Source organism: Lactuca virosa, chromosome 7, assembly GCF_052849685.1.
Source record: "Lactuca virosa cultivar CGN04683 chromosome 7, Lactuca_virosa_CGN04683_v6, whole genome shotgun sequence".
NCBI classification, from domain to species: Eukaryota; Viridiplantae; Streptophyta; class Magnoliopsida; order Asterales; family Asteraceae; genus Lactuca; species Lactuca virosa.
The window spans coordinates 60,725,252-60,750,223 of NC_136432.1; the positions used below are offsets into that span (position 1 = coordinate 60,725,252).

At 37.4% G+C, this 24,972-nt stretch overlaps 2 protein-coding genes across 2 annotated transcripts; both read right to left on the reverse strand.

The window, feature by feature from the left end:
* Nucleotides 1-14,536: 14,536 nt before the first annotated feature.
* Nucleotides 14,537-17,192, reverse strand: LOC145124830 (coatomer subunit epsilon-1-like). The gene is made up of 7 exons (XM_079060294.1): nt 16,913-17,192; nt 16,739-16,828; nt 15,836-15,987; nt 15,443-15,578; nt 15,109-15,264; nt 14,864-14,943; nt 14,537-14,759 (listed from the first exon to the last, which is right to left on the reverse strand). The coding sequence occupies exons 1-7, from the start codon at nt 17,075-17,077 to the stop codon at nt 14,666-14,668; spliced, it is 873 nt and encodes a 290-aa protein (XP_078916420.1). The 5' UTR covers nt 17,078-17,192; the 3' UTR covers nt 14,537-14,665.
* Nucleotides 17,193-19,038: 1,846 nt separating this feature from the next.
* Nucleotides 19,039-23,646, reverse strand: LOC145123912 (Phototropic-responsive NPH3 family protein). Its single transcript, XM_079059097.1, has 4 exons — nt 22,913-23,646; nt 22,449-22,518; nt 20,511-21,716; nt 19,039-20,067 (listed from the first exon to the last, which is right to left on the reverse strand). The coding sequence occupies exons 1-4, from the start codon at nt 22,969-22,971 to the stop codon at nt 19,477-19,479; spliced, it is 1,926 nt and encodes a 641-aa protein (XP_078915223.1). The 5' UTR covers nt 22,972-23,646; the 3' UTR covers nt 19,039-19,476.
* Nucleotides 23,647-24,972: the final 1,326 nt, after the last annotated feature.

Sequence of the window (24,972 nt, forward strand, 5' to 3'; positions counted from 1 at the left end):
TTGTGGCTTTTTGTACATGCACGTCCAATGCATGTCCCAAACACAAACTAGCGCACAAAATGAAGAAATGACATTACAAGCATATGTAAGAGTCTCAAAACCCAACAATACTTCAGATCCCACACTTATTTCATCAAAGGGACATTATAGATCCATAATGTTAGAAACTTTACGGATTCCAATCTTCTATACATGAAAGATAATGCATAAAAACCTAGATCTAAGCTTATAGACTCATAAAGCAATGAACTTGGAAACTCACAAAGGTCCAGAACGTGTTAAAATGAATGATAGTGAGGCTTGAATGCTAAGATGATGAATTAGATGCTCTTCCTCTTCTTCTTTTTTGCTAGAATCACCACAAATTAGCTTAAAATCAACTATGGGGTGCTAGGGTTTCAAAGGGGAGTGTAAGGAGGTGATAGAGGCTAAGGGTGGGCTAACCCTAGCCCTCACTTCCTTTAAATACGGAACAAATCTCCCAAAATTAGGGTTTTCCTCGTAGCCGCGTCTCACGTCATGACCCATAAGGGCGCACATCGTGAGAATTGAAATCATGTGCGTTTCTTCCATTTGGGGTCACGTCATGACACCTTAGTGCTCACGTCGTAACCAGGGTTTAAACATTTAAAATTAATCAGAATTTCCAAAATGATGCTTACCTGGAACTGGGTGTCACATTATCAATCAAATTACTCCAAGTTGTTTTCATCACCTCATCAAACCCATCATACCAAGATTTAAAAACTCGAAATGGAATAGGACCATCATTTAATTTGTATTTGTACTGTAGGCTTGGATTATGATTAGACCAAAGCCTTTCCAACACCAAAGCAATCAGGCCAGGAGACTCATCTAGCAAACCAAAAAAAGCAAAAAACCTATCTAGTTTGGACATTTTAGTTCAATGAATATCGTATAACACCCATTTGTATCTCCAAAAGACCCACGTCTTCAATAAATCGATTTAATGCATTTTCCCTTGGTTATGAAAATGTTGATCCGAATATTTTGTCTTCCAACATAACTTCATAAATTCGTTAAATAAAAGAAATCTACCATGGTGAATATTCATAAAGACTTCAATTTCATTCCATAGGATGACTTTAGCCGTAAGTTCTTGAAGAGCATATATATTTAGCATATAAGAAGATGAATCATTCTTTTTGACAAAAACAGTGGGATCTCATACCGAAACAATTCCACTGGAATGACCCTTCGCAAAACTACATGCGAAATCAAAATTAAAATTACCCCACATGGATTGAATTTTATGAATCCCTTATCATTATAGTTTCTTGCACACCAAGGAATGACACCCCATGTCAAAAGCACAAGCTCTTAATCCATCTCCTTTTCTTGCTTTAACCGATACCTCGACCATTAATCGACATGATATTTATTGATTAGTGCTTGACTCACCGATTCTCTCCTTTATTTTATCCAATCTCGATTTACAACTCCCATATCATATCCCATAACACATCCATCTTCAATTAATTTGTGTAATTCATTTACAATTATAGACCCAAGATCGACTCTAGATTTTGATCTTGGAAAAGTTATACAACAATTGGTATTTGAACCACTCCTATGTCTTTTGTCAATATCATCGAACATTACTTGTTTCATATGTTCAAACCTCGCCAGAAAACTATCATCTATTGATTCATCAGAATGATTATCAATCATTGTGTCCATATTCTTTCCATTACTTTTATCGTTATCCAAAGGACCATCCGATTTATAAAATGTAAACGTTTGAACATATTGTTGTTTCGGTCTACTCTCAACATCGGTAAATTTCTCATCCAATTTATCCCTAATGTTATCCCTAGCAATGTTTTCTGGATTGACCCTATCTCCATGTAAACCATGTGCTTCAGGGGTTGTCTCCTTTACAATTTCCTCTTTGTCACTAGGTTGGTCTATCCCCTGATCCTCAACCTCATCATCTGTAACGTCCCAAAACCCAAAACCAAAAATTAGTTTTTATATATAATAAAACATCAACCAAATGTTTTTATCAAAACCATAAGGAAATCATAGTGTATACATAATCATCCAAAATATATCAGAGTCAACCAAGCCCTTCCCCTTCAAACTGGAGGTACCTGAAACATAAACTAAAAACCGTAAGCACAAATCTTAGTGAGTTCCCCAAAACACCTCATACCATACATATAATGGGCATTTACCGACAACCATCAGGCCCCGCCCGGTATTGGGCCCCGCCCGGAGATCTGTCGGTAACATACGATGGGCCCCACCCAACACACTCATCAGGCCCAGCCTGGTGGCGGGCCCCGCCCGGTACACATAAAAACACATACAATACATACAAGAGTCACAAAGACAGCTAACATACTATAATATAATCCAATGGGCCGGCAGTGATGCCTTTGACCCGCAAGTACTGTGTGGAGACTCACCTCGCAAAACAACTCAAAAGTCAACACGCCCTCAAAATCCCACAACAAGTGCTAAACACCACCTAGATAATCACACAAGGAAAGACCTTGATCTACCTATTAACGGCTAAACAAAAGGCTACAAGTCAAAATTCAACCCTCAAGGTCAACGGTCAAAGTCAACAGTCAATTTTGACTTCAGCTGATCGCCACGGTATTCCTTGGCCACGTCGTGACCCGCATACGACCAAATAGTCGGGAAAATCACAGCCGCTATGCTGCGGTGACCTAGGACCACATCGTGGTAGTTGAGGTTCCAACAACTTAATGGCCTCAACCTGAGCCTCTCGAAGTCAAAATTTTATACATTTTTGTCGCTCCGGGATGGATAGAGAACCTCGACTTGTGCGCCTCCTCCATCAAAATCTAACGCGAACCACCCCAATATGGGACCCACCCACCCCCCGGATGAAGGGTCAATAATCATCGATTATCATAATCAAAGGAAGTCACCTGAGCCACTATGCACTCACTCTTCCGGTGTTCTTCATTCATGGCCTCAACATGAGCCTCTCGAATCTGCACTAAAAGTGGGTGAACACGGTCATCCTCAAACATACATCCCTTATCGGGGTGGTAACCGCCTTTCGGCTAAGAGTATCGGCCACCACGTTGGCATTTCCCGGGTGATAAAGGATATCACAATCATAATCCTTCACCACATCTAACCATCTACGTTGTCTCATGTTCAGATTCGGCTGATCCATCAGATACCTTTGACTATTGTGATCTGTGTAGATAGTACAACGAACCCCATAGAGGTAATGTCACCAAATCTTGAGGGCGAAAACCACAACCTCCATCTCCAGATCATGTGTAGGATAATTCGCCTCATGAGGCTTCAGCTGCCTCGAAGCGTAAGCGATCACGTAACCCCGCTACATCAGCACTGCATCCAAACCTGTGATTGATGCATCACAGTACACCACAAAATTATCAACACCCTCCGGACGGGTCAGAATCGACGCCTCACACAATATCCGCATTAGAGTCTCAAAAGTTGCCTGTTGCTCAGGCCCCCAATGAAACGTGACGGTCTTCTTCGTCAATTGAGTCAAAGAAACCGCTATCTTGGAAAAATCTTGAATGAATCTCCGATAGAAACCTGCAAATCCAAGTAAACTCTGAATCTCAGATGGAGACCTCGGAACCTCCCACCTCATCACCGCCTCAACCTTGGCCGGATCGACCAGAATATCGTTTTGGTTGACAAGGTGTCCAAGAAACTGCACCTCGCACAGTTTCTAGGACACCTTGTCAACCAGAACTCACACTTAGAGAACTTCGCATACAACCTCTCCCTCCTCAGATTCTCCAACACCTCCCTCAGATGCTCCTCATGTTGCTCCTGGGTCTTGGAATAGACCAGGATGTCATCAATAAACACACTCACGGACCGATCCAGCATGGGCCTTCATACGCGATTCATGAGATCTATGATTGCGGCTGGGGCATTGGTGAGCCCAAAAGGCATCACCACGAACTCATAATGACAATAACGAGTTTGGAAGGTTGTTTTCTATGTATCCTCCTCTCTGACCCTCATCTGATGATAACCTGAACGCAAAACAATCTTGGAAAACCAAGATGCACCCTAGAGTTGGTCAAATAAATCGCCAATCCTCAGGAGTGGATAAAAGTTCTTCATTGCTAGCTTATTCAACTCCCGGTAGTCCATACACATCTGATGCGACCCATCCTTCTTCTTCACAAACAAGATCGGCGCTCCTCATATTGAACTACTCGGCCGAATAAATCCCTTGTCTAGCAGCTCCTGCAACTGTGTAGACAACTCCTGCATCTCTAGAGGTGTTAACCGGTAAGGTGCTTTGGCTATCAGAGCCACACCCGGAACCAAGTCAATCAAAAACTCCACTTGCCTCTCCGGAGGCACTCCATCAAAATCTTCCGGGAACACATCCAGGTACTCCCAAACAATCGGTACATCACTCACATTCGTCTTACCCTTATCCCGGGTATCCATCACACAAGCCACAAATCCAGAACAACCCTGCTGATGATAGCGTCTGGCCCTAACTGTTGAACATAGATCAGCCCACGCTGAACACCCTCTCCCTGAATCACTAACTCTCCCCCATTTGGGTCCGAATACGTACTAGTTGATGCTCATAATCAATCATTGCCCCATTGGGGCTCAACCAATCAATCCCCATAATAACCTTGCTCTCACACAGAGGAATAGGAACCAAATCAATCAGGTACCTCTCACTAAAAAACTCTAATATACAATTGTGATGAACCCTCGATACTCCCATAGGTTGATCATCAACAATCTCAACCTCTAATGGATACTCCAGCTCCTACGGAGCATCCACAAACCTCTTGCAGAGTGTGAGAGATACAAAGGATCGGGTAGCCCCCGAATCAAACAAAACCAAACCAGATACATCGTTCACAAGGAACGACCCTAAAAACAAAACAAAGATATAAGCAGGAAAATCAACATAAGGAGAAGATACATACCTATCACCACATCTGTTGTTGCACGAGCCTCCTCGGTTGTCAGCTGAAATGCTCTGCTCCTCGCAACAGGCGCCTCCGCTTTGCCTGACGACCATCTGTAATCCTCAGGGTCGTCGAAGCGGGTGCTTCAACTGGTCCTGCTGTTGCTAGGCTCGGGCAGTTGGCCTTCTTATGGCCCATCTGTCTACAATGAAAGAAAATCATATCAGATACATGGTTGGTGGTGGTGGCAGCGTAATCCTTGTTGATATGTCTCGTCATGCCGCACTTGAAGCAGCTAGAACAACCCACCCTGCAAGCTCCATCGTGCGTCTTTCCGCACTTGATGCTGCGGCCCCGGCCCTGCTGACCCCTCGATCTCAAATCAAACACATTGGGCCTCTTGCCCGAGCCCTCTGAACTTTGAACCTGGTTCGGATGCCTCTTCTTCTCCATCTCCCAATCAATCTCCCTCTCCCTAGTCTTGCCACCATATCTTCTAGTGTCCTGCAACTAGATATGCTCACAAACTTTATGATATCGCTCCTCGACATATCATGATATCTCGCCTTCTTCATTTCCTTGTCCGCCACATACTGCGGAACCAATAACGCCCTCTCATGAAACATAGTGGTGATCTCCACCACCGTTTCAGTAGTCTGGCGAAGGTCCTGAAACTCCCTCGCCAACTGTTGGACCTCAATCACAGGTGCAAACTCAGCCCGAAACCTCATCACTAAATCCTCCCAAGTCATCGAATCAACCGCCTCGCCTCCCAAGGCATGACCAACCTCCTCCTACCAGTCTCGAGCTCTGTCTTTCAAAAGACAGGATGCAAGTCTGACCTTTGCCCCCTTGGGACAGCAACTAGTGCGGAAGGCGTTCGTGACATCCTGCTAACCAACACCTGCTCGAAATCGGATCCTTCTTCCCGAAGAACTCTGGGGCTCCATATGCCCAGAACTCTCAGAAAGTCAAAGTGCGTGCTCCCACCATCTCATAACGAAAAGTGCCCAAGCGCACGTCCAGAATCTCCATGATACCCTCCTTGATCGGACCGAATATCACAGGAGTCTGCTCCAGAATACGGTGGGTAATCTCTGATGAAATGAACTTCCGCATCTGATCATCCATATGTCCGGTACCAAAGCCAGAACCCGAACCACTTCCACAACCTCCTCGTGTAGCCACCATACTAAAAATAAACCATTCAAACCATCAAAATATATATACTCGAAGAATCCCCCATTCTACAAGTTTCCTGGTATCATCGTGACTTTCCTTGAATCGAGTACGGATCATATGCTTCCAATAGTACAGGCCCATACTACCTTCCACATCTATTCGTACATTCCTCAAGGATCGCCCCGAATCCCCCAAGTTACTTCCCTATCAATCCAAACAACCTCTATCAAAGCAAATCCATCGGCACCGAATCACCTCCTATGTTTTCCTATGGCTACCACCACACCACTCTTCACCATCAGTTGCAGAAGGAACTCCCTCTAACACCCTCTAACTAGCTCACGAACACAATTACATATCACTGACACCAGATAATTCTTTGAATGAAAGGTCTCACACTACAACGGTTGGACTCAGACAAGAGCTGCGCAATAGGGTTAAACCTAACCTTATGAAATTATCTAATCTCATAAATATGTAATTTAGCATATTCGCTTACTAGTTAGCTGATGATAATGGGAACCCTAAAAGCACAAAGCAAGCAGCATTTGAGCATCGAGTAATCTAAATCAAAGCATAGCCTAAACAGGCCATCCTATCGATGATTGATCCAATACTAGCATGCAAGTCTACAAGCTCATACGATAGGCATATAAAGGCATCTCACCTAGCATTCTATCATGCAAATCCTAAGCAGATCCTTAGCCCTAGTCTAGCATGCGATTCACAGATTTACATATCAAAGCATATCACAAGAACATCTTTGGGTATTTTGGGAAAACTTACTTGAGCCCGGTCGATTGCATGCACCACACACCTTTCTTTTAGTCAAAAAATCCTTTAGTAAAACATTTCTTATTATGAAAAATCCACCAAACCCTCAATTTGAGTTCAGACACACTCGGGAGTATGTCCAAATCCCTCAAACCAGGGCTCCAATACCAACTTGTAACGTCCCAAAACCCATAACCAAAAATTTTGTTTTTATATATAATAAAGCATCAACCAAATATGTATATCAAAACCATATGGAAATCATAGTGTATCAATAATCATCCAAAATACATCCAAGTCAATAAAACATAAAATCATGGTGTGTGCAATGCGATCATCCCAAGCCCTTCCCCTTCGAACCGGAGGTACTTGAAACATAAAATGAAAACTGTAAACATAAAGCTTAGTGATTTCCCCAAAACACCTCATACCATACATACAATGGGCCTTGCCTGACAACCATCGGGCTCTGCCCGGAACAGATCTGTCAATAACATGTAATGGGCCCCACCCAACACACTCATTAGGCCCCGCCTGGCATCGAGCCCCACCCGGTATACATACAATACATACAAGAGTCACAAAGACAACTAGCATACCATAACATAATCCAATGGGTCGGCATTGGTGCCTTCGACCCGCAAGTACTGTGAGGAGACTCACCTCGCAAAGCAGCTTAAAGGTCAACACGCCCTCAAAATCCCACAACAAGTGCTAAACGCCACCTAGATAATCACACAAGGAAAGACCTTAATCTACCTATTAACTGTTGAACAAAAGGACACAAGTCAAAATGCAACCCTCAAGGTGAACGGTCAAAGTCAAAAGTCAATGTTGACTTCAGCTGACCGCCACGAAGTGGTCTTCCTTGGCCACGTCGTGGCCCGCATACGACCAAACAGTGGGAAAATCCCAGCTGCCACGTCGTGGTGACCTAGGACCACGTCGTGGTAGCCGAGGTTCCAACAACTTAATGTATTAAGCTATTTTCTTCGATTCCAAGAGCTCTAAAGCTTAGATATGGTCCAAAATATGATCTAGAAGGATAAAGTTTCTAAGTTTATCCATTAGGACCATCCAAAAGGTCCAAAACCGAAATCCCTAAGTCCCAAAAGGCTTAACAATGCAAGAACTTAACCAACAAGCACTTATTCCACATAGTCCGAAGTCCATCCTTTCCACAAGTGATTCTAGCACCAAAACTAACCTAAGAGTTGGTGCTTTATAGACATGCATGTCTAATGCATGTCTTGAACCTATATCTCATGCATTGATTGAAAACCCAACCAAACTCCAGATCCAAGGCACAAACTACACCAAATGCCCCAGAGATTCATAAAGTTGCAAACTTTAAGAGATCTCAACATCCCAACAAGCAAGAACAAGAAGTTCATGGGACAAAACTCAAGATCTAGCAACCTAGCATGATAAAAATCAAGTCTTGGACACTTACAAAGGTCCAGAAGAGTGCTAAGGTGAAGAATGGAGACTTGCTTGCTTGATCTTTGCTTCTTTCTTCCTCCTTCTTCCTTCTTTAGCTTCAAGGAACACCAAAACTACCTCAATAATGGAGGAAAGTGGTTAGGGTTTTCTTTAGGGCTTGAGGGGGCTGGTGGAGGCTGATGATGAGCAAACCCTAGCCTCCTCATTCCTTTAAATAGGGAGCAAACCCGGAAAAATAGGATTTTTCACGTCAGTCGTCCACCACGTCGTGGCCAATACTGTCACGCCGTGGTGGCTTAAATAAAACATGTGAACCCTTCTCGCCTCGCCATGTCGTGGTGGTGCCTCCACCACATCCTGACATTCCTCAAAATGATATCTTTAATTACAAATAAAGTACCTCAAGATCAATGAGTTAAATCATCATAATAATGTGTTTTTTCTGCAACATTGTTCATATATTCCTGTTTTATAATATCGGCCTTCCATAAAACAAACTCACACACTCTGATCAAATAGTCCACCCCCTCCGCCGTCACTTTCACCAATTCAGAGATGATATGTTTTGTCTCATATTAACACATACTCTACCTGAGCTTACCGCCACATCCTGATCATCTTCAAATATAATGAATTTCCCCATAGAGTTGCTACTTTCTTTAGTGAATTTGACCCTATCCAACTAGAGGTAGACCCTTAATCTCCAACCAATCTATTATATCATCTACCACAAATTTCTTTGTTACCGACCTACATTCCTTAAAGAACCCTTTTAGACTTACGTTTTTCTTGAAAAGCACACCAGGCGTCATGGCTCGGGAATTCAATATGGACCCATAACCCTCCAACATGTCTAATTGTCAATCCCATAAACCCTTCATTCATACCTTGTATAGGTTTTGCATTGCTTGTACTTCACGAACCTTGGCCACTAACACGTTAGATGAATTTGGGAGTTTTAACAAATCATTTTATTCTAGAACAACCCATTTGTGCACCACATTTGCATTACTACTTGGAATTTTACCTCCATTCCCAGATACAACCTTTAAATATGATTGCTCATTCTAATGCCCAAATTCATCATCCCCTGTTAAAACGATGTCACGGGCATTTTAAAAACTATAAATCATCATTGCTTGGTTGCACTATTGGGTAGCACATGGAAGTAGGGTCAAATCCACAGGGACAACCTAATGGTCAATGCCTCTTTGCGTAAGGCACATACTAGTCATAAAACAAAAAATGTAAAAATGGGGGATTTTTTATTATTAATTTAAACTAAAATAGCAGTGAAATAAAGTAAATAAAATTTAGTAATAAAAAGAAAAATCAGTTCTATTGCGACTTTCCTAATCATGCAATCAACACAAACTTGGTTATTTATGATGTGTTCTATCTAAGTTGGTACTGAAAACTGGTAACAAATTCTAGTAAGTTCTCTTTTACCTAATTAATTAACCAAAACAAGATCTTCAGTTGATCCTAACTTCTTACTAACCTAATTAAACAAGCTCTTAATCAAGTCAGAAAAGCAGTATTATGATCTGTGTAAAATTCTCAGCAATATTCAATACTTCTCACAAGCAAGAAAGCGTAAAAATATGATATTTCAGTTTATAACAAAGTCAAATCCCAACACGGAACTGGTCTGTTACTTGTTACTTGTTACCAGTTTATCAAAACAATTACGGATTTCAACAACTAATTAACAAGATTGATTTAATCGTAATTAGTTGAGCAGGCTAAAAAGAACTAAAACCAAACACTCGTTTAGATCAAAACTGAAATATCTAAATAGAATCACACAATAAAAACCAAGTCTAATGATTGATTACAAGAAAAGTACTAATCTTGCTATTGAAACGACCAAGTGAAACTTATCAATCTATATGGATGACATTTCTCGAACCATAGCCATTTTATCCTCAAGACCAATAAATTTGATAAACCCAGCTCTTTTACCTATCTTGGAGTGTTTCTGAGCGATAAACGCATCCGTAATATTCTCGTGTTTAGAAAACACCTGCCATAGTGCTTGGAATCCAGTGAATTTGGGAAGTTAGATACATAGAATGTGGAAGCAATTCGTTCCACATCTTTACTATATAGATTGGAGATCGATTTAGCAGTCTCCCCTTGATACCATTCCTCCTTCTCCTGAAAACCTCCAATACCATTACGCCCATTATTTATCCCCAATTTCCATACCCAACCCCCATCTGACTTCTCCTTTGTTGCTTGATTCTCTATGACATCCCTTATTTTTCAAAACCAAAAAAAAATCTTTACGCTTTCAAAATCATAATATCTTTACTTGTGGAAAATCCTAGTAAATTACAACATTTTGAATACAAATGATTGTTTCAAAATATCAAAACCCTAAGAATGTCATCATCGATACACAACATATGCTACAGCATAAACACCTAACGGTCCTAAACACAATTGCAGGTCTTCCCTTTAACCACTCTGCATCCTATTCAAGTCTTCAGCAGTCTTAGCACTGTCACATGTGATGCATATAAAATGAGTGGGTCGGATTGGGAAACTTGGTGAGATACATAGGGTTTTCAATCTCACAATGTTATTATGATAATAATCCACAATCACCAAATCTGCAAAACCAACTGTTATCCATAACAAAGATATATCATATCTATAAACAATCTACCCCATCTCGTCGATTCTCCCATATTTATCCGATACACCAATCTTACGAGATTTATTCAGATGGATCACTATAAACAACGAATTGACTATACTGCTTTAGGGATTCCCTGACAGCAAGCGAGGATCAATAAAGACAACAAATGAGAGGAATTGAGTACTCAAATGAACCACTGTTAATTAACACCACAAGACAGTTAAGTCAAGGGTGGTCATCTATACTCCACTAGATGAATTTGACATGCCTAGCAGTGGTCTGGTCACAAGTATTATTGAACATAGTTTTACCCTCAGAAGCACTATTTGGTTGACTATAAGATGACTCGGACATACCGAACAGTGGTGTAATACAGACACACCCTATCTGGTAGTCTACGAAGCTCATCCAATCACTTCATAAATTGAAACGATAACTCACGAAGCTCATCTAAAAAGAAGAAGAGGGGGAATACTAATATAGTACTCTTGTACGCACCCGTACCCCGCCATATCACAAGTGAATAGAGTTCTACTCTTCATTCTAATTTCACACACATACACACCTTTAATATGATGCTACCCAATATCCAACTTAATTGAACTAAGCATCTCATTGGGTCTTAGTTTGTTATTTAGACAAGATCAACACAAATTACCTGCCTATGTAATATCTTTACAATACAGAATATAACTAACACTCTTTCAACCTAACTCAAACTAAATGTCCTTGAAAAAATTTAATTTGTAACTAGACCAGTTCATTATTCATTGGCATTGCAGTCTTTGCGATACTCTCGTGATATACATTATGACTAATATTATCCAACTTAACTGGATCTAAACATCCTTTGTACGTTTTAGTTTAGAAACTAGACCAGACTACAATCTTTGTAATCAACATCCAATACCAGCTATGTTTAGTCACCACTATCCTAATTTAGTGTATATATTTAACAAAGAGGATTAGGTATTTTTTTATTAATCTTCTCAGTAATAATAATACTTTTATTGTTATCACGTAAACAATATCATATACATACATACATACATACATACATACATACATACATACATATACATATATATATATATATATATATATATATATATCTTAACACATACAGAACCATATCTGGTCCGCACAACGTATGACATCAAATATACATCTAACATATATTCCAGTCAATAAGCATATAATTCACATATAAACTTTCAACAAATATTTAATACTTTTTATAAATACTTGTATTAAAATCATGTTCATTAAAGTAGTTATGCACTCACCTAATTGAGTTTGGAGATCCTTTGGAAAGCAAGCTCCTTGGCTAATACTTCATCTTATCCCTTTTAAATAACCTAAATACGAATATTACTATGCTTCTGTATTCATTCGTATTTTACAATGTTATATTAACTATTTCCACATTCCTCAACAATCCCAAGGAATACTTCGAGTTCTATCGAATAAGGAACAACCAGGTAAGATCATATCGAAGGTAGGATATGTTTGGTATATAGAGTATACTGTTTTGAAAATCCACTTTAAACACTTCATTGGATCTAGCCTATACATCACTTTTGTAAGTAGATCAATCAGTATTTTAACTTTGAATCAATGATAAATCTTATTTATAGGTTCATAATAACGATTATAAATATAAATATAAGTTACAATTAAAGCGTAGTAAGTACAGCTTAACTTACAGAGTTTCTAGCGAAAACCAAAAAATGCACTGGCAGAACTTCGACTCCGAACACTCCTTCTCGTTAGGATATCTGATGCTTTAGAACCTCGAAAAAGTAGTCGGAAACTCAGGAGAATCGGGCTTAGAGTGGGGGGAGGTTCTAGAGAGAAATGATGAAAGATTTGTGTGGAAATGAACAACATTCACTAGTTATTTATAGTCTGCTAGAATGGAGGGCGATTCGCGCCCCTGACCCAGGCGCGTCATGCCTTGGCGTAGGCGTCAAGCATCTCTTCCGAACGTGACACGTGGCGCATGGTGAGTGGTGTTGCGTCGCCTATAGCAGGTGAAATCATGAATCTTCAAAAAAATCATATCTTTCGCATACGAGCTCTGTTTTTGACGTTCTTTGTAGGTATTTCCGAGTACTGCAACTTTCTTTTAGACTACGTAGACTAATTCTCATTCTATTCTAAATTTTACAGTCTATGAAGATTACACTGCAAAAGATCGTGCAAAATTCATAACTTCTTCATACGAACTCCGTTCTCGACTGTCTCTATATCGACGGATTGGTATTTACGAGATCTTCAACTCTTATTTACATTGTTTTGGCTACCAATCAACCGATTTTAATTTCGATTTCTATGTTGTACCTTGTTGTACAGTGTCGCACCGAAACTTCGAAAAATCATAACTTTTTCATACGAAATCAGATTTGAGTGTTCTTTATACCCACAAAATCATCATCGCAACTACTACAACTTCCGTTAAAACTATTTATACTAAATAATCTTCTATCAAAAACGTTATTTTATCGTTCGTAACGCGTACGACGAACAATTATATATATATATATATATATATATATATATATATATATATATATATATATATATATATATATATATATATATATATATATATATATATATATATATATATGTGTGTGTGTGTGTGTGTGTGTATATATGTATGTGTGTGTGTGTATATATATATATAGGCTCGTTTAGGCTCGCGAGCCCACTAATTGAAGTTCGGCTCGAGCTCGTTTAATAAACGAGCCTCATATTTAGGCTCGAGCTCGGCTCGGGCTCGTTTAATTCGATCTCGAGTCGAGCTTTTAACGAGTCTATCCCGAGTAGCTCACGGGTAGCTCGGCTTACTTACACCCCTAGCTATGTAGATATGATAGGTAAGATTAGGTTAGGGTTAAGGTGGATATGAGGGTAGGGTGTGTTTACTTTTTAGAAACTTTTGGAAATGGAAAATTACATAAAACAATAATTAAATTACGTGTAATTTTTAAAAACAAAAATTTCTCTTTTTTTGGAAATTTTTAAAAAAAATCATTAAACAAACATGTTTCCAAAATTTACTTTCCTTACAAAAAAATTTAAAAAAAAATCAAAGAATTTTCCACAACAAAACACACAATTAATACTTTCTCTTTTCTCTCCCTTGCTAATGGAATTGAAGCTTTCACCAAGGCAAAATCTAAACTTAGCTACTTTTGTTGGTTTCCAAGAACCATTCTTAGCTATTGTGTCATGGGAAACAAGCACCAGAGGACATATTTGTTTTAAGAAAAATTGTGTTAAAATGCAAGCCATAGTCATTCATTGCTCAGTCGTGTTTGTTCTTTTCGTATATTACATCACTATTCTCCTACAAGCCTTTTCTTTTCTTATGTATCTTATTTTTGGATGATCCAACAATCCATATTTACGGAAGTCAAAGATCTAATTGTTATTAGTACCATGTAGAAGCATCCTCCCATGTGAGATCACTTGATTAATACTTCTCTTAAAGTTAAATCCCATTTATTTAAATTAACCCCATGTGAGACACCCTTTGACCAACTACTCCACGACAAAACCATTACTTTTTCCTCCATTAGAAAAAACAAAAATCAATTATTTTCTAAATTTTTAGTAACATATATTCAAACACACAAGTATTCAAAATTGACTTCCTTTTCAAAAATCAACATCTTTAAGCAACCGTTTGTATTGCTCTGTTGAAATTCTCCTCTGCAGATAAACCCCGTTTGAGTAGCATGTGTTCTGGATCCGACAGTTTTAACTGACTGCAACCAAAAAAAAAAAAATCACACACAAAACTCAGTTTCTAAAAGACTACTGTCTGGATAAATGATATTTAAAAAAAATATTTAAGAAAATGACTGCAAACCTTAAAAACCGTGAAGAAGGTTTCCCAAGATGGAGACTGCATACAACCAGATTAGCCAGTGTTTCTCGATCCTTTGCATCCTATATGAAAACATTACAATTAACTTATTCAACTTTTGTCCCAGTGTCAGTGTCAGTGTCAGTGTCAGTGTCAGTGTCAGTTCAATGCATGCCACATGCAGTACAACCTGTTTTGTATTGTCATGTAATGAAAAACAGGGGCTCGTTTGGAAATTGGAAATTTACCTTGTTGAGTGCTTCTAGTAAAAATGATTCAGCTTCATCAAAATTGGCCATTTGCATGGAACACACAGCCTTCCCATTAAGGATCAGACTAGTCATTTGGTACTTCTCAGAGAAGTCTTGGAATATGAGATATGCTTCCTGTATCTTTGAACCACCCTATTTCATAAAATAGTACACTTAGTAAAAAACAGAGTGTAATTTTACTTACTTTTAGGAGCTGTTTCTTTGTCTTTCATATATAGGTTACCAGATTAAGTCAAGTCCCCAATAAGTCAATTAGGTCGAAAAGAAACAGCAACTTAGTTTGGAATGAATTAAAGAGGAAAACACATACCACAGCTAAATTAAGCCATGCAGTTGCAAGCTGAGTCAGTGTGTGATCCTCATCAATCTGTTGCATAACTCGTAACTGCTTCTCAGCATAATCTGATCTGTGCATCTTGAAGAAAATGTGGACATTCAAGGCATATCTGAAAGGGACATAATGCATTAGGAACAGAATAAAAGAACAATAATCCCTGTTAAATCAAGATCTGTTTATATTTATAACCAAAAATATATGATTGTTTGTAGTTATGGAGCTGTGTGCAACTAGGAGTGGCAAAATATAACTGATGTAAGATTAGAATGTAGAGTATTGAGTGTATGTGTATCCTTTATGGGGATTAGTAAGGAAATAAAATTAATAACAAATAACATAAAGAGAGAGAGAAAAATTAAACTCAACAGTTCCATAGTCCCTCCAGCATTTGTGTGTTTGAGAGCCTCATTGTAATCCTGTTCATGCATGAATATGGTGCCTGCAATAAGCCTGAGAATTGGATTGTTCCCAATGGCATCATCAGCCAACCACTCCTTTATACTTGAAATGATGCTTTCCTATCAGATCACATAATAATACTAGTTAGAGAAAGGGCCCATTTTATCCATGAAATGACAACAGAGGTACATGTATACTAATGGCATACAGCATACATGCTTTTATTCATTAAGAATTCATCTACTTTGAATTGTGCATGTTGCAGTTTATGAAAGAAAAATTAACCTAATTGACAGATATAGAACTGATCAAGGATATTCGACAAATGTAAATCACTTAAGAACAATTCATGAATAGCACAAGACTCTCAAGTAACTAAGATGACACCAATAATTCATGTTACTTCTTTCCAATAAAATTGAAAGTTTTGACTAAGCTGTGCACAAAACTTTGAACTGTTTGTCAAATATGTTGAGTATATATCATGCAGTAAATACAAAACCAAGGAATCATCTATACTCTATAGACTCAAACCAATATGATTTTAGCAATGATTAAGGGAAATAGTAACTTCAAAATTAGAGGTCTCAACAAAGGATTTCCCAAGCTGTATGGAATCTCAAAAACCAAATTATTGCAATATCGAAGGGCAGAAGAATTTTCTTTTTGTTTCACAGTGATGCTGTCCTTCACTTCAAAATAGAACTTTCAACAAAGGTTGCAATGTTACTGAAACCTCAAAAGGGGAATTATTGCAATTTCCATGGAATAGAAGAAGCAACGTGTTTCATTTTTGAAGACAATGATGTTGTCCATATTGCATACAAGTTAATGGCTATCGACATGACTACGAGATCAAACAAATTTTACCTTGCTATCAGGGCTGGAAAGATACAAAGCGAGCAATTTCACGGCTTGGAGAGGCGTCGCCGCAGATGAATCGACTTCATTAATCACAAGCTATCGAAGATCAAATCAATTACAACAGATGAAATCAAACAACAATTGAGAAAAGAATATATAGATAACGATGAAGTCACATACTTGGTAGCTTCCAAGGGCAATGTAGGATCTATACACAAGGCAATCTCGTTCAATTAAATCGTCTTCCGTGAGGTTGGGGATATCGCTGTTGTTGATGGCAGCTTGATATGCTCCCAAGTAGAAGTTGTTTCTCAAATTGAACAACATATCGGGTGCCATCGCCATTGTTAATCGGATCAAGATCGGAGATCGGAGATATCAACAGATCGAGAGAACGCGAGCAAGATGTTTGTTCGGCAGTTCATGAAACGGTTCAAAGATGTGCAAAATGGTTTATCAGAGTTCTTGAGGACCTTCATTTTCAATACTTGTCAACTTTGTCCCTTATTTCTATAAACACTAACATAAACGGTTCAAATAGATGTTTAAAATGGGGATAATCACTTGAAAGGGTAACGAACTTTCGACTTTGTTCACATTTAGTCACTAAAATTTTTTTCGTTATCTATTTACTATTGAATTATTGAAACTGTTCACATTTTACCCTTATGACCGGCTGTTACCGGTCATAAGGGTTAAATGTGAACAGTTTCAATAGTTTAGTGACAAATAGATAACGAAAAAAAGTTTAGTGACTAAATGTGAACAAAATCGAAAGTTCGTTTCCCTCTAAAAAGTTCAATGACTAAATGTGAACAAACTTCCTCTTGTATTATGTTTTAGCAAATTATTTATTTTTGTTAAATTATAGCAACATTTGTTGACGAAGAAATCTATCAAATAAAAAAAAACAAAACCCTGAAAATATATTTAAAAAAAAACAAAAAACTGAAACCGAAATAAAAAACCAATGGTTTGACATTTTCCAAAATAAATCAAAATTTCCAATCTGATTTTGGTTTTACAAAAAAATGAACCATTCTCACTGATGTGAATTATGACCATTGGTTTGGCATGAGGAATTAAAGAACACGGTGATTTGGGTGTTTAAGAGATGTATTCTATTATGAAAGTTGTTTACAAAAAAAGATCTAAATCTAAATCTACATAATTAACACACACTAACACTCTCAATGTTACATCTCTCAAGCACACCTCTACATGTGGTATGAACATACCTTATATAGAGGTGTTAAATGTCTCTCCCTCTATCTCTCATGTCATAAAGGGGGAGTTTTGGATAGAAAATTCTGAATTGAGCGCTTTCTCATTCCCTTTTTGGTTTTATAATCATTTTTCAATTATAAAAAGGGGGAGAGATTTAGATATGGAAATCTGAAAGTTGAATTTTTGTAAAACCAAAATCAGATTGGAAAATTGTGATTTTTTATTTTGGAAAATACCAAACCATTGGTTTTTTATTTCGGTTTCGGTTTTTCGTTTTTTTTAATATATTTTTCGGGGTTTTGTTTTTTTTTATTTTATAGATTTCTTCATCAACAAATGTTGCTACAATTTAACAAAAATAAATAATTTGCTAAAACATAATACAAGAGGAAGTTTGTTCACATTTAGTCATTGAACTTTTTAGAGGGAAACGAACTTTCGATTTTGTTTACATTTAGTCACTAAACTTTTTTTCGTTATCTATTTGCCACTAAACTATTGAAACTGTTCACATTTTACCCTTATGACCAGTAACAGCCGGTCATAAGGGTAAAATATGAACAGTTTCAATAATTCAATGACAAATAGATAATGAAAAAAAGTTTAGTGACTAAATATGAACAAAATCGAAAGTTCGTTACTCTTTCAAGTCATTATCCCTTTAAAATGATTTACTTTTCTTCCAAACTTATTATATCCAAAATATGTCCAACAAAGGCAACAATTTCATGCTCACAAAATACAAAATATAATTATTTACTTTTTCTTCAAAAAGTCAAATTGGAAAAAAAAAATGATTTTATTATTTAGTGTACAAAGAGTATGTCGTAGAATGAAATGAAAATGAATTTTTTTGTCGTTTTTTTTTAATAGAGAAATATAAATGCGTATTGAGAATGATAAAGAAATGAGTTTTTTTTAGCATTTTTAGTACAAAGAAATATAAATATATACTGAAAATGAAATGAAAATAAATTTTTAAATATTTTTAGTTAGTAAAGAGGTTATTTTCTTCAAGTTAAAAGTTAAAACAAGCCAATCAAAATATTACAGAAAAAATATATATATCAACAACAAAATGACCAAATACATATTTCCATTTTCCTTGATAATAAAGATCCCAAACAAATAACTTTTACTCTACACACAAGTCTTCTTACAAGTTACTATGACCACATAACATTTATAACTCAAACTAAACATAATCAACAAGAGAGCTAATAAAACATACAAAGAGCTCAAAAGTAGTAGTAATAATAATAATAATAATAATAATAATAATAATAATAATAATAAAAGATATTTGCTTAGCAATTATACTAATTGTATTGTTAAATTTACTTATTTGACCATTATATCAAAATATTATGATCACGGATCACCATTTACCCACCTTTCTTACCTTCCAACCAAAAACCAACATTTCAGACACCAATGTCACATCGTCATTCTACTCGATAGTACAATTGCCAAACAAATATCTTTTTTCTCCAATTTCAACATTTTTTTTTCCAATTTTACCCTGCCCAAGACAAATCTTTCTTATGCTTATGTTGCTTCTCTCTACCCTTTTCAATCTTCCCACTTCCATTATTCTGCTTGCTAACACTCCCCTCTTGTGCACTACACATTTGAGACTTGAGTTTAAACCCAAACTTCTTCGACATGTTACCCCACGCACTGCTGCCGCCACCACCACCACCGCCGCCGCCACCACCCTTACCTCTGCCCAGTTTCTCAATCTCCTGCTTCATATTCGAACACTCTTTTTCAAGCTCAGACACCCTCATCCTCATACTATCCATACCAACTTTCAGAACTTGATTCTCCCTCACCGCTGTGTTCCAGCCACCACCGCCACCCTCCTGGGCGGAAACCACCCCGCTTCTTAACTGCCGTGACCCGTCCGCCAGATTGTCAGACACCAAGAAACATCCGGCGATTGATGTCCGGAGCTGCAACTGCTCAAAGAAAAGAACTTGGACTATGATTCTTAATGGCAATCTTTCATTTTGTGCAGCATGTGTGCAAGCTTCTAATGATAGTTTTTGGCAATCCATGAGTCTACAGAGTTGTTCTCTATCCGAATCTGCTAACCATGGGTGAGACTGCATTCGGAAAAAATAAAATGAATAAGATTGGACCATTATACCCTTCGAAATACCATTCAGAAAACATATTTACGGAGAAATAAATGAGGGTAAATTTGTAATAAGTTTGGACTTACCACGGAAAACCCATCTCCCTTGTTTTCTCTATTAAGTTGTTCTTTCTGTATTAAGTAAAAAAGAAACACCCAGATATAGAGTACCGGATTAAGTGCTTACATGACTTAATCCGATAAGCTATAAAACTATATAAAAGGTGTTTCATTTTTACTTGATATAGAAAGAACGACTTAACAAAGAAAGCAAGGGAGATAGGTTTTCCTTAGTAAGTCCAAACTTTTTAAAAATTTGCCCTCATTTATATCTCCGTTCCATTTCCCTAAGCTTGCTGTAATTTTCTTGAATATAGACAACACATTACCCAAACACTAACTTTTTATTACCTTCAAATAAATATCAATTGCACGATACAATCCATCATCCAACGGTCTAGCATACTCAGGAACCGCACCCGCAAGAGACTGAAATTTTGGGAGCTTCAAATTAACATCGGGTGCAACTTCAGCCAAATAGCCATCAATAAGCTTAGCCACCATTGTAACCGGGGTCAAAGATGGTGAACCCAACAACTGTTCATCATCTTCAATCGAACAAGGAGACGCACCACCCGTTGCTTGATCCATAGCCATAAAATACTCAAGCATCCGTTGCACACAATCAATATTATACAAAGTCTCCATCGAATAAGAAAAATTTGGCATCAATAAATCCTCAAGTGTCGCCTGATCAAGTTGCAGCCCGATTCTTTTTTCCAAATTCGATACACAACTCGGGCTGGCCCGTAAAATCAACCCGGTCCGTAAAAGCCCAAATAAAAAGGTGGTTGACACGAGCCCTTTTTGGACCGGAAGTAAACGGTCGATTTCTTCGAGTAAAATCTTTTGATCTTCCTCCAGTGGTGGCTCCGCCAGGTGGCCCGCCGGAGCACTTTTCCGGCGAGTCAACCCGGGTAAGTACTTTTTCGCGTAATATTCAAGAGACCCCGCGATGATTTCTTGTTTAATTCCACGGGCTTCCATAGCCGAAATTAACCGTTTGTAAAGTGGTAAACTTAAAGATGAAGCATCGTCGTACCACCAATCGGAGCTCACGATTTTCGGACGGGCCCCGGTGCTAATCCCGTTCCATAACACGCTACCACCGGGGCTCTGCATGGGCCCACGGTGGTCCACCACGGGCCAACCGAATAGATTCGGGTCCGTGCTTGCTTTGACCGCCAACGAGTCAATGCACCGTTTTGTGATGTTGAGTTCTTCGGCGTGTGGGAGATCGGGAATGGATTGGAGGGATTTTAGGGAATCTTTCCAATTTTTTAAAACGGTTTGATTGAAGAATGTTTCGGTTTGTGAAATTAGATTGTCTTCGCCGTATTCTTCGGTCATTTCGAGGTGTTCGGCGGCACACCGGAGGTGGACGACATTTGAGGCGGTGATTTCGTGTTTTACACCGTAACAAAATTTGGCAACGAGTTCGAATGTTTTGGCCCCACCAGGGATGTTGGGGAGGGTTATGGTGCATACTTTGTCTTCTTGTTCGGAAGCTTCTGCTATTAATCTCTCCATAACCCCGCTTCTTGAGAGCAAAGGGAACTGTAAAAAATTGAAAAAATCACAAAGTTTGAAGATTTATTCGATATACATCAAAAAGATCAATGCTTTATTCAATATATATCAAAAGATCAAAGCTTTTTTCGATATACATCAAAAAGATCAAAGCTTTATTCGATATACATCAAAAAGATCAAAGCTTTATTCGATATACATCAAAAAGATCAAAGCTTTGTTCGATATACATCAAAAAGATCAAAGCCTTATTCGATATACATCAAAAAGATCAAAGCCTTATTCGATATACATCAAAAAGATCAAAGCTTTATTCGATATACATCAAAAAGATCAAAGCCTTATTCGATATACATCAAAAAGATCAAAGCCTTATTCCATTTACATCGAAAAGATCAAAGCTTTATTTGATATACATCAAAAAGGTTAAAGCTTTATTTGATATATATTAAAAAAAATTGAGATTATGTATCCACTTATGAACAACTTGATTTGTATTTTGTAAGTAAAGATCCTTTGACTCTGAAGGTCAAACTTTCACTTGCCAAATGTATAATTTCATTATATTCGTTTAACATTTTTAATGTCAAGCCGTTTCATAATTCTAGCACTCTATGTACTTTTTGATGTAGTTGCCGATTTTTATGCTAAAATCAATTACATGTAGATCGATTTTATTTAAGACTACAAGTTGTTCGTTTGACAATCAAAGTCAAAGTATCACAACAAATAGAGAACAAATGGAGTAGTAAAGTTTACCTTATGAAGATGGAAGGACATATCCTCTACTTCAACCACAATATCACTTGGGAGACCAGTTGTGCAAAACCTACAATAATATTCATATCCGGGTTCTTTAAATTTCTATAAACACAATTTCAAACTTCACAATACAAAATTTGGCTTTAAAGTTCAACAAACGAGATGAAGATCAACCATCCACAGTTAGGATTTCACAAACCATGAACCTCAAAATTCATAACATTTGAAAGAAATAGCTTACAAGATCAAGTCAAAAGAAACACCATCTAAGTACCATTTTCTAACATATATGATATATGTCCAGAGATCAAATCACACATCATAGTAATGTATAAGCTTCAAGTAAAAATCTTCTAACATACATTATATACAGTAACACAGATATATGCATATGCATACATAAATATATAAACAATAGGTCAGAAATAATAAGAAAACTTTACAAAGAATAAAAAATATACCAAGCTTGGCCTTGTCTCTGGAATGCATCTGCTTTAGATCCCAACTTCATACAAGCCATTTTTGCTGCTGAAGATACAAAATCAAACCCTCTACACACTGCAAACCTTTAATCACCGACAACAATAAACCCCACTGTTTCACCAATGCACGTTGACAAGTCAACGGAACACAAATCAAACTAAAAACCCTAAAAGATCGCACAACTTAACAGAACTCAACTTCACAAACCCTGACCCCAAATCTAGCATCAATCAATCGGAACAAAACCCACATTACGAAACGAAAACGAAGCGAAATGAACTCTAACCCACTTGAGAAAACTATATGAAAACCCAAATCAAGACAATAAATTTAGGTCAACCCCTCCACAAATACAAGAACAACTACCCACTTGAAGCCATTATTGCTGCTCTGACATAAAACCCACCACAAGATTCCAAAATTTAAACCTAAAATACCAGCTTTAATTAAGGGGTCAAAGAGAGTGCGCACATGGTGGTCGCTTACTGCTAATACACACAATCAAATATCTCTCTGCCCAAAGACCCTTCTTTTAGGCTTGTTGAAAAACTCGAAACGTGGGGTCCTTTTTGGGTTAAACCTACTCATTGCTTTCTTGAATTGAGAGAATCTTTTAAACAATGGCACCAGGAGGCAAGAGGGTGTGTACGTAATTATGATAATGTTTAAAAAATAGGAGTAGTTATCTTCCAAATTAATTTCAAAGTTGCTACAGAAAGGGAGGTTATTAAATTAGGGCTCAAACTTTGAAAGTAACAGCTATGGTGTTTATCCAGCTAGGCCATGTGTTGTTGCTTGCTTACAAATTGGTTCAATTGTACATACCGATGATATTTTTTATGGGTTTTGGATCCGTAAATTTGCCGAATTGGAATTTTCCGAGAATCTTTATATTCAGATAATCTATTTATATCTATGTAGCATAAACTAAATTAGTATAGTAGTTTGCTTAGTGTTTTAAAAATAAACTACATTATGTTGTATGGTTATTAAAAAACATATGGATGGTCTAGTGTTGTGGAGGATGATATGGGATTGGCAAGCATTTAACTATTTAAGTAAAAATGATCCAAATTCAATTCTCGTCCAAAGCACATAAGGATTTGCGAAGAATGGGGTGAGATGTGGTTCGAAACTGAGCACTTAGTTCCATTGCTAAAGGTAGACCCCCACATAAATAAAAGTAAATACAGAAATGAATGATGATAGAGTGACTGACCTGAATATTAGATTTTTAATGGATGGTTTTGGATACGATCTTTGATGCTAAATGAACTTTGAATATTATATTTTTAATGGATGATTTTGGATACGATCTTGGATGATGAATGAACTCTGCTATTCATAAATATAAATTTCAACAGAGAGGATTTTGAGAGTATTCAAGTCTTACACATCACAACTCTGATTTGTTCATTCGGAGTAAAACTCTTATTTATACATGATAGAGGACACTTCTGGAAAGTCTAGGATTAGAAAGCAACAAATATTACCTAGCAATTATTTTACATGACTAGACTATACCCCCCCCCCCCCCACACACACACCTCGAAATACCGCGAAACTCGTTGTGGTGAGTGGACAAACAATTACTATTAAATATATATATATATATATATATATATATATATATATATATATATATAATTTTCCATTTAACAGTATTGTGTTTTGACAGAGGGTGTAGATAAGGATCAGATCATTGTAGTAGGACAAAAACTCAAACGTTACTCACATCACTCATTAAAATGATCGTTTGTGGTATTGATCTATATGATATATTTTTACAATTAAGAGGGTGTTTGGCTAAGCTTATGAAAAATCATAAACACTTTTCAACTTATAGCTTATAGCTTATAAGCTGATAAGTTATAGGTGTTTTACTTATGGATTTTGACTTATTACCGGTATGGCACCGGTATAAGCTATTTTTATCCAAACATCTTTTTTAGCTTATACAGGTGTGGAACCGATAATAAGCTAAAAATAAGCTTAGCCAAACACCCCCTAAATTAGCAATTGTTATCCGAAAAAGAAA

Coding starts and splice junctions, on each gene's coding strand:
- LOC145124830 (XM_079060294.1), bottom strand. CDS start 17,077: ATGGCGATGGCACCCGATATGTTGTTCAATTTGAGAAACAACTTCTAC. Junction 14,944..15,108: donor TACTAGAAGCACTCAACAAG/GTAAATTTCCAA, acceptor GTTTTCATATAG/GATGCAAAGGATCGAGAAAC. Junction 14,760..14,863: donor CCTTCTTCACGGTTTTTAAG/GTTTGCAGTCAT, acceptor TTTTGGTTGCAG/TCAGTTAAAACTGTCGGATC.
- LOC145123912 (XM_079059097.1), bottom strand. CDS start 22,971: ATGGCTTGTATGAAGTTGGGATCTAAAGCAGATGCATTCCAGAGACAA. Junction 22,519..22,912: donor CAGAGACAAGGCCAAGCTTG/GTATATTTTTTA, acceptor ATATTATTGTAG/GTTTTGCACAACTGGTCTCC. Junction 21,717..22,448: donor TGTCCTTCCATCTTCATAAG/GTAAACTTTACT, acceptor AATTTTTTACAG/TTCCCTTTGCTCTCAAGAAG.